The sequence below is a fragment of the Plasmodium gallinaceum genome (genome assembly GCF_900005855.1).
Source record: "Plasmodium gallinaceum strain 8A genome assembly, contig: PGAL8A_v1_62, whole genome shotgun sequence".
NCBI lineage: Eukaryota > Apicomplexa > Aconoidasida > Haemosporida > Plasmodiidae > Plasmodium > Plasmodium gallinaceum.
This window is the reverse complement of record NW_021628221.1, coordinates 190,141-201,173: the sequence shown is the minus strand read 5'-3', so window position 1 is coordinate 201,173 and position 11,033 is coordinate 190,141. Positions and strand designations below refer to the sequence as shown.

The following is an 11,033-nucleotide window of genomic DNA, read 5'->3' as shown; positions in this document are numbered from 1 at the left end:
CATTTATGTTATTCCTATTTTTACAAAAACAAAAAGAAAATTTATGAGTATATAGTTTTATATATTTGAATTATTTTTTTTTTTTAATTTTATAAAAGTTTTTTTTTTTTTTTTTTATAACTTAAAAAAGTAAAGAGCATAAAATAAATTAAAATAATTAAAAATTTTTTTTTTTTAAAAAACTTTTTTTTTTCTTTAGGACTTAAAGGTTAAGATATGAAAATTAATTTTTATACATTTTAATTTTATTTTAATTCATTATTGTTCTTTTTTGTTTTTTTTTTTTAAAAGGACTAATTTAATTTAAAAAATTAAATAATAACGATAATGTACATATAATTTAAGCCAGTGAATATTTATGTAAACTACTTTATTATGGAAATTATAATAAATTAAAAAAATAGAAAAAAAGATATAGATATAATCTACTAAAAAATAGATATAATCTAATAAAGTAAATATTTATGAAAAGAAATATTCTGCAAAAATAAATTAATTCTTATGTATTCTTTTTCTTTTATTTCTCTAAATATGTGTGCATACACTTTTTTTTATTTTTTAAATATATATAAATATATATATTTTAGTTGAAAATAAAAAAGAAAACAAAAGTAAAATGAAAAAAAAAAAAAAAAAAAAGGAAAATTATGAATTATAATCTGTAAGTGGAAACAAAAAGAAAAAAATATATTTTAAATAAATTAAAATATATATACTTATATATATATTTAAAAATAATGAAAAAAATACGATAAAAAAAAAAAAAAAAAGATAAAAAAGTTTTAATTTTGTACATATAATAAGGTAAATAAAATAAATTTATAAAGATGTTCATTTTTTTTTTTCTAGATTGATATTACTGAATTATTGCTACAATAAATATTTGAAAAAAAGAAAAAAAAAAAATTATAGAAAATTTATACATTGGTGTATATTTATAATTCAATAATTCATGAAATTATATATTGTAGAAAAAAAAAAATGAAAAAAAAATTAATTAAAATTAATAAAAAAAGTTAAGAAGTATAAATTTTTCTCTATTATAAAAAAAATTAAAAATTAGGTAAAAAAGGAAAGAAAAAAAAAGTTAAGCTATTTTCATTCCCATTTGTTGTTTTGAATGAGATGGAGCATGATGTTCTCCTAAAAGAAAAAAAAAAAAAAAAAAAAAAAAAATAAGTTAATATATAAAATTAATATACAAATGATAATATTATTTATTAAAAAAAATGTAAAAATAAAATGAAAAAATGAATGTTAATTATATATTAAAATAATATGTACATAATAAAATTCTTTAATAAACATGAGAAGTAAAAATTTTTAATTAAATTATTATATTAAAGAAAAATAAAAATAAAAAAAAAAAAAAAAAAAAGGGATAAAATTACTAACCTATAATTATAGCAAATTGTTTATTTTTCCAATTTATAGTATCATCGTTAGATCTCCATATTCTTTGTCCATTCTCAAATTCAAAGAAGGTAATTTTATCAAATATATATTTAGGTAGTAAAGTTCTTTTTCTTATTTTATTTTTAATATCTAGCATATTGTCATTAGGCTGAAAATAAATAAATAAATAAAATATATATATATATATATATATATATATATATATGCATTATAAGTAGTTTTATTAAATATGAAAAAAATATATTTACATCTACGAGAACATCAAAACTATAACCAAAGACTTCTTTTGAAGGTGTTTGATTAAAAACATGAATTATCTGAAACAAAAGAAAAATTTTTTATATGTAAAAAAAAAATTAAATTAATTATAAGTGTATTTATCATAAAAAATCTTATATTTTTAAAAATATAAAATTACTTTTAATTGATCAGTTTCTATTAGTCGTTTTTGTTCATCTGTGAAATCAGGTTCCATTCTCAATGGGGTGACATAAATATTTTTTATATGATTTGTTTTTACAAAATCCATTCCTATTAATTGTTCATCATTACTTAAATATTTTATTTTAGGTCCAAATGTAAATAACAAACGAAATTTTTGTTTTATATCTATTCCCCTTTTTTTCAAATAAGGATTCATTTCCAATTTGATTTTATCTATTAGATCTTGTACGGTTGTATAATTATTTGGTATATATTCATTATTGATTATAGTACTGTTAGAATTATCAGAATTTGATGAAGAATAATCACTATTTGATTCATCACGATCATAAAAATCATTCGATTTAATATCATTTTCTAAACTTTTCTTGAATTTTATATGACCACAATAAGCAGCTACTGATTGAACATGTGAATTAAATAATTGAACGACATAATGAAAATATTTAGGTGAGTCTGATGGGTATAATCTAGTAAAATATTTATAATGAAATGGTAATAAAGATAAGCAAAATGTTTTCTGTTCAGTTAAAGAATTATGTTCTAACGCCATCGAATGTTGTTTTATTAATGTTTCAAATGGTGTCTGACCATAACAAGAATTGTTATTTTTTTGATAATTTTCATAATCTGAATCAGAATGACATGTAAAAGAATCTATATTATAAGGAGAAAAGTTCACAGGACTATTTAAAGGAGGATAAGGAAAGATTAATATATGAGTAGGATCTACATTCATTTTATAACATACATGTTTAAAAATTTGCTTTGTTGGACACCTAATATCAATATCTAAATCAATTTTATACAATTCTTTTTTTAAAAAAAGAAAATGAGAATCAATATAATTCAAACAACCTTTTTTTAAATCCCTTTTTAAAATAACTCCCGCACAATTTCTATACTTCCCTAGCTGATAAATTGGATCATATAACTTGAATCTGAATCTACTAACGTATATTTTTCTTTCTACAAAATCTAAATAATCACAAATCACATAAAAAGGTAATATTGGTTCCTCCTTATCTGCTAATCCTCCACATTTTTTTATAATTTTTGCTTTCTGACTCTTTTTTTTTTTCTTTTTTGTTTGTTTTGTAGAGATATTTAACAATGTATTATTACTATTCATGCTATCTTTATTAATTTCATTACTAACATTATCCTGCATATTTGAATCATTATTATTAATCTCTTTAGGCAATATATAATTACATTTTTCATTAATGTTTTTCACATTTATTTGATTATTATTCATTACAATATTATTATTATTATTATTACTATTATTAATATTGCTATTATTTAAAGTATCTTTATTTTTATCATTTGAATATACATTTTCATTTATACTATCAATATCGATATATTTATTATCAATAGATGATTTTAAACATGCATTATTTGAAATATTGTTAGTATTTATTTCTTCTATAGTTTGTTCTTTTATTTCACTAATTTTATTATTTTTAGATATTTCATTATTTATGTAGTGATTTTCTAATGAATTGCCTCCTGTTTCTTTAGAATCACTTTCATCATATAAATGTATATCATTATTATCTAATGGGATATTTATATTTTTAACAGTTTTTCCTATTTTATCTACATTTGATGTTGTATAATTATCCTTATTATTATTTGTTTCTATTTTGATCGTATCATTAGCATCCATATTATCACAATCATTTAAAGAAGTATATTTATCCGATGCATTTTTATCTTTTTCATGCAACGGATTAACATATACATCTTCTTCAATATCTGAATTTAAATTAATTATATTTTTTTCATACCCACGATCATGTAATGAAACATTAGATTTATCAAATTCATTCTCATTATTTTCATATATCAACATATTTTTTTTTTTTTTTTTTACTTTATTTTTCTTTTTTCTATTTTTCTTTTTATGATCATATATATTACTAGTATAGACAGATTCTAATGATTCTTCTACATTATATAAATAATAATCTGTGCTTTCTGATGTATATGTAAGTGAAGAATTTGCAGATGAACAGAATGAAACATCTGAATTATTTCTTTGTATAAAATCACTTGAAATATTAATTTCATTTTGTGAATTCATATTATTAGAAATATGAATATTATGTGGAGTACTAACATTCTTTAATTCGGATGTTTCATTAAGCTCATTGTTACTTTCATTCATATCTACTGTTTTATTAGAATAATAAATATAATTAAACATATTTATTTGATTTTCTTCATTATTCATCTCATTTATACATTTTGTTACATGTTTACCATTATTCACTTCGTTCATTTTACTTATATGATTTATATCGACATTCATTTCGTTTACCTTGTTCATTTTATTTATCTCGTTTAATTCATATTTTATATTTTTATTTATATTGTTTATATGTCCTATTTCTTTTTTTTTTTTTTTTTTTTTTTTTTTAATTTTTATTTTTTCATCATCAATAGAAAAATCAGATGTAGAAGGAGAATAATAAGGATATTGATAATCCCTACAAATACTTATATTATCAAAATTAAATAAATTACTTTTTTTTTTTTTTTTCAAAATTCGCTTTTGGTTATTTATAACATATTCTGTTACTTCTTCTAATGATTTCTTACTTAATAAACTATATATATAACTAATCCCATTTTTTGCAAATTCAGAACTATATTTTTTTAAATATAGATATAAGTTAATTACTTCTTGACTATTTAAATTTTCTTTATTAATATTTAAAACATTAAAATCTATATTATCTTCATTGAAATTATTCTGTAGACATTGTTCATCTATTTTTCCATTATTTTCATAGGCAAGTGGTAAAACCACACCACTATTAGTATTTTTATTATAACAATCTGTTACTATTTTATCTTTATCATCCTGCAGATAATTAGAACTATATTTTATATTATTCATATTACTTATATCACATGTATTATTGGTATCATTTATATTTTTTTTTTTATTCATCAATTCTATATTTTCTTTATTAAACTTATTTTCTGTATTATTAATTACATTATTAATGTTATTATCATTATCATTTTCCTTTTCAGTTGAATGGTGCTCACAAGATGAAAAATAATTAAGATGATTTGATTCTTTTTCATTATTCAACTTATCATTATTTGTAAGAAATATATTTTGAGTAGAATAATGAGGATTATTAACATTATTTTTCATATTTTTTTCTTCTTCTTTCTTGATTTTATTCGAAAAATAATCATCATTTAGCAGATTATTAGTATTTGATGTGCTATTTTCTTCTTCTTTATTATTATCATTGTTTGTTTCCATTAATACATTCTCACCATTAAAGTTATCAACAAATTTTATTTTATAATATATTCCATTTCTATTATTAAAAATATAACAACAGTTATAAATTTTTTCAATTAACTTTTTTTTTTTATATAAAACTTTACTTAATATATTTGCATTAAAATATATATCATATGTAGTTTGATTTTCTTCAGTTAAATATAAATCTTCTTTTTTTGTTCCCAAACGTAAAATAAAATTTTTTTTTTTTTCCAAATTCATATTAGTTAGAAAGTTAAAAATTAAAATATCACCAGGAGCTATTTTATTATGAGCAATAATTTTTTTTGATTTTATTAAATTACATTTATTTTTACATTCTACAAATATTTTAAAATTCAGAGGATCATCAGTGTCAAAATACTCATTTTGTATATAATTTTTTAATAAGTCATAGTTATATTTAGTAATATAACCTTTCTCCATAGCTTTGAGAATTTTTTCTATTATTCTAATTTCTAACTGTTTTGGTTTTAAATGAATATCGCAATGGACTATATCTAAACATATTAAAGAGGAATCGTTAATTTTCTCTTCTGCATATATATCAAAATATTTAAAAAAAAATAAAAAGCTCTTAGTTTTTGAAGATGTATTAGCAGATACAAATGTTTTTTTATTATGTGGATGATATAAAATATCTATTGTTGGAAATAAATCTGACGATTCTTTATTTGTTTTTTTAAACAATTCATATAGATATAATTGACTATTAACTTTCATATCTAATGGGAAAAATCTATAAACATCATTCGTTGGAAGCATTGCATAAAAACATTTCTTTTCTTTCAAATAGCAGTAGGATGAAGATGAAGAATTACAAGGAGAGTTAGATGAAGAAGAAGAGGAAGATGATGATGATGAAGAATAATAAGAAGAATTGTTATTTGATGAAGAAAAATCTCTCATACGTGAATTACTTCCATCAGATTTTCTCTTAGATTTTTTGAATTTTTTTCTCGACATATATTTAATATAATTATCTATAGAATTTACAGTGCAACATGAAGGAACAGATGAAACAGATGATGAAGAATCAATTGAAGAGCTATCTAATTCTTTATGATTATTTTCTTTTTTTATATAATTTAAGTTATTTTGTAATTTATTTATAGTAATGTTACCATCTTTTTTCATTTTATTATTTTCTTTTATTTTAAAATTTTTACATTTTTCTTCTAATCTTATTTCTTCATGTTTATTTGTAATATTTATATGTTCATTATTTTTATTATTTCTCTCATCATTTTTTATTTCTTCTTTTTCTTGTTCATCTAATTCTTCTTTTTTTTCATCAGCGTTTATTGCATCACTAGTAAATTCTAAATTACTTACATTTTCATTAATATTATCATAAGTTTTTTTTTTTTTTTTTAAACTTTTAAATGAATCCTCATGTTTTTTATTTATATCGTTATTTTTTAATGAATTATCATTAGTGAAATAAACTGTAGAAATATCAAATGCTTCATTTGATATTTTTTTTTGAAAGGATTCATTATTATTTATATTTTCATTCAAATTGACATATGAATCATTTACATTTCTGTAATTATCACAAGTATTTAAACTATTCCTATGAATATTTTTATCATTCATATTATCATCAATATTATTGCTATTTAATTGTAGTAATGTTTTTTGCTTTTTATTTGATTTTTTCAACATTTTTGTGTTTTGTTTTTTTTTTTTTCTTAAATATATTTTTTTTATTATTTTCAAAATCTTATAAAATGCTTCTACAACTGTTTTACTTCTATCAAATTTTATATTGAATAAAGAAGGAATTCCATTTGGTGGTAAATCGTTAAAAGATTTATAAAGATAACAATATTTATCAAATACTCTTATTTTAACATATTGTAAAATTTCCTGTTTTAATTTAGATCTTTTCTTATTTATTATTTCTTCTAATTTACATCTTTTAACAACTTGTGGATTTACAACTGCAGGATCGCATTCTTTAATTAATTTTGGGATAAGAGATTTTTTTACATATACTAGCATATATGCACTATAATTTTTCATTCTTTGCTTAATTTTATCAGAAATATCAAAATCATAAAGATCTTTATCTATATTTATATCAAATCCGCCAAAGTTATCATTGATAACTGAGTATTCACTAACACGAAATATTTTATCATCATCACATTTCAGCCAGAAATTTTCATTGTGTTTATAACTAAAGGAGTAATAATGACCACTATTCATATTTCCTTGATGAACAGAGACTGCTTGTAACACATATTGACCACCAGTTTCGCAATATTTTGATAAATCTAATTCTTTATAAAATTCAAATCTATTATTTAACTTAACAGTTTCCATTCTTTGTAAATCAAATGTAAATCTTTTTAATAAAAATATACATATATTAGGAAAGCTCAAAAATCTCATTCCTTTTTTTGCTTTTTGTTTACCATATCCATCTGTTTCATATATATTATCTCCTTCCAAAATTTCTGCTTCAATTGCTTTATTTAAAGATTCATATATATTATTACAACCTTGAACATCTAATTGTATATCTTCATAACTTTCTTTACGAACACTTTTATAATCTATATCTAAACATTCTATATATGTTTCAACTTCACCTTCAAACATTTTTTTAACAGACCCTTCTACCACAGTTCCTTTCATTTGTTCTTCAACTTTGTCTAATAATAATTTCAATAATTCGTGAGTATCTTGTTGTGTGAAAACATCACTAGCATCCCATCCAAATGAACGAATTAATTCTTTACATGAAACTGCTTCATTTAATGAATGCAATTTATAGAACAAATTTTGCAAAGCTAATGATGTTGGTAAAATATTTTTTTTTTCTATTTCTTCTTCTAACAAAATATTTTTATAATCTGCTTCTTTTGACTTTTCATATTTTATCTTTTTTTTATTTTTATAATAATATGACGAAGCTGAGGATGAACAAGTAACATAAGAAGATGACCCTGATGAAGTTATGGATAAAACAGATAACTCACTATCTGAATATGAATCTTCATAACTATTTATTACAGAGTCGTTATCATCATCTCTGTCTGATTTAGATGTATTTAAAGAACTTGAATTTTTTTTAGAACTCAATAAATTATTAGAATTACTGTTAGAAGAAAATTTTTTTTTTTTGGAGGAATTTGATATATTGGATAAATTATCGGAAGAAGACATTTGAGAATTAGCGTTGTCTTCATTTTCTAAATTATTATATTTTCTTTCATTTGTATATTTGAAAATTTTTTTTTTTTTCTTTAAATTTTTCTTTGCTTCATAATTAATAATTTTCTTCTTATTTTTTTTACTATTTTTTTTTATATCATTACCATATTCTTTATTCATATGCATACTATTATATACTTCATTATCTTCATTATGTATGTTATTATATTTTCCTGTATCGTTCGATGGATCAGAAGAAGAAAAGTGAGCATAACCATGCTTTTTATTATTTTTCATTTCATAGTCGTAGTTATTAGAATTTACATTTTCCTTAATATCATTGTCACAAATATTTTTATTTTTTTTGTATTCATTTTTGCTATTATTCATTTCGTTATTTCGAATTAAATTTGTAGAAAATTCATTTGATTTTTCATTTTTAGAAATCTCTACTTTTTCTATTTGTTTTTTTTTGTGTATATCATCAACTACATCTCTATGATTATCATTTCCTTCTTTTACAATATCTATTTTATTATCTAAGAGACTAGAAGAATGTTCATTTTCATTATTTAGAAAATTTTTCATTTCATTTTTTATTCTATGATTAGAACATTCTTTTTCTATAGTATTATCATTTGAGGATAAATTATTTTCATTTTTTATATATGGTAATAATTTAAATGAAGTATCTTTCGAAATATCTTTGGGATCATCTATGTCAGAACACTTTTTTTCTTTTAATTTTTTTCCTCTCTTTTCTTTTTTTAAAGCTAACTTAATTTTTTTTTTTTTTTCTAATTTATTTTTAAAAAATTCTAAAGTTTTCTTTCCAATAATATTTTCAATATTAAAAATCATCATACAAACTGCTTTTCTAAAAATATTGATGTGATATAATAACTGTAAGAGTGCATTCATATAACAAGTTGCTCCATGATTTTTCAGTCCAACAAAACCAGTTCTTAGTTTACTATTATAATTAGCATCTCTACTGTTTTTATATGATTCAGATCCGAAAGGATATACCCCTGCTCTTAATACGATCTGACCTTCTTCATTTATAAATCCAGGTTCTCTTAATTTTTCAAATGGAACGAAATTATGCCATCCTCTATCTGTGTTTAAATGAGAAAAATTAAAATGATCAATTTTATAATAAGATTTTCTATAATCTGCTAAATTAATTAATATAATATAATACTGAACGTTACTAAATCCCCAATCATTAACCCAATCTTCTTTTTGTATAGCTTCAATAAAAGAAGATGCAACTGGATACATATAATTATTTGATCTTGATTTTGCAATAAATAATATTCTAAAGATAAAATTTGGGCATATTTTCCATTCTGAATAAACTTCTTCATTATTTCTAATTTTATCAAAAAAATTATCTACTACTAATTCTATTTCATTCTCATTTACTGGTCTTAAATTTTTATGACTATATGGTCCATCAAAATTTATATTTTTATTAATTTCGAATTTATTATCTACTCTTTGATAATAATTATTATTTTCATCATAGCTATCATCTACATAAATTTCATCAATCTTACAAGAGTTCATATTCTGTTCATGATATCGATTAAAATTATTATAATTATTATAATTATTCATATGATCATTCAATGTATTTCCATTCATACTATCTGATGAATTACTTCTCCTATTCCTTGTGTAATTTTCTTCTTCATCATCATTATTATTAAACATTTTTTGTTTTAATATATTAATTTTTACATATATATTAAACTATTTTTTTTTATCATATATTTGTTTTATTATTCATATATATTATTATATATATATTTCTACGTAAATATACATATAAAAATATAAATATATATATATATTTATTTATTTATTTATTTTATTTGTTATTTTTAAGACAAAAGGATAATTTAAAAATGATATTTTAGTATATAATATATTTGTACTCATCATTAATAAAAATATAATTATGATATTCAATTACACAATGTTGTTCACTTTTGTATGAGTTCATTATAATTTTTATTATATCAATTTTCATGTAATTTTTCTTATAATTAATATTTTATTCTTACTTTATCTAAATTTATTCACAATTATAAATATATTACTTCATTTAAAATTTATATATATATATATATATATTTTAATGATAAGACTTTTAAGGATAATATAAAATGATTTATTATTATTATTATTATTATATATATATATTTTTAAATAAATATTTCTTCAAAATAATACAATTTATAAATAATATAAAATATATTAACAAAATATAGTTAACATTATTTTAAATTATAATATTATTAATGAATGTATATAAAATATTAAGCCTGCCATAAACAAGTAGAAAATAAAATTAAAGATTATCTTTTTATTATGGCGAACTTACGATTAGTATATTTAACAAATACTTTGACTTTTATAATTAAAACCAAAAGTTATGATAATATATTAATAGAATATAAATATATAAAAAAAATTACATTAATTTTAAGATTTATATCTTTAATAATGCAATTAAAAAAAAAAAAAAAAAAGAAAAAATACATGCCTTAAAAAATTTTAAGTATTATATAGATTTATGCATATGTTTATATTTTTATTTGCTCATTTTATATTTAAAAATATATTTTTTTTAATTATGTAGTTATTTTCAAACTAATCTTTTTTTTTTTTTTTTTTTTTTTTT

At 19.4% G+C, this 11,033-nt stretch overlaps 1 protein-coding gene across 1 annotated transcript; it reads right to left on the bottom strand.

The window, feature by feature from the left end:
- Nucleotides 1-1,087: 1,087 nt before the first annotated feature.
- On the bottom strand, nucleotides 1,088-10,060 carry PGAL8A_00098400 (ubiquitin carboxyl-terminal hydrolase, putative; the record flags this gene model as incomplete). The annotated part of the gene is made up of 4 exons (XM_028672466.1): nucleotides 1,088-1,143; nucleotides 1,396-1,564; nucleotides 1,665-1,733; nucleotides 1,835-10,060. 4 exons carry the CDS (start codon nucleotides 10,058-10,060, stop codon nucleotides 1,088-1,090), a joined length of 8,520 nt encoding a protein of 2,839 aa, XP_028526100.1.
- Nucleotides 10,061-11,033: the final 973 nt, after the last annotated feature.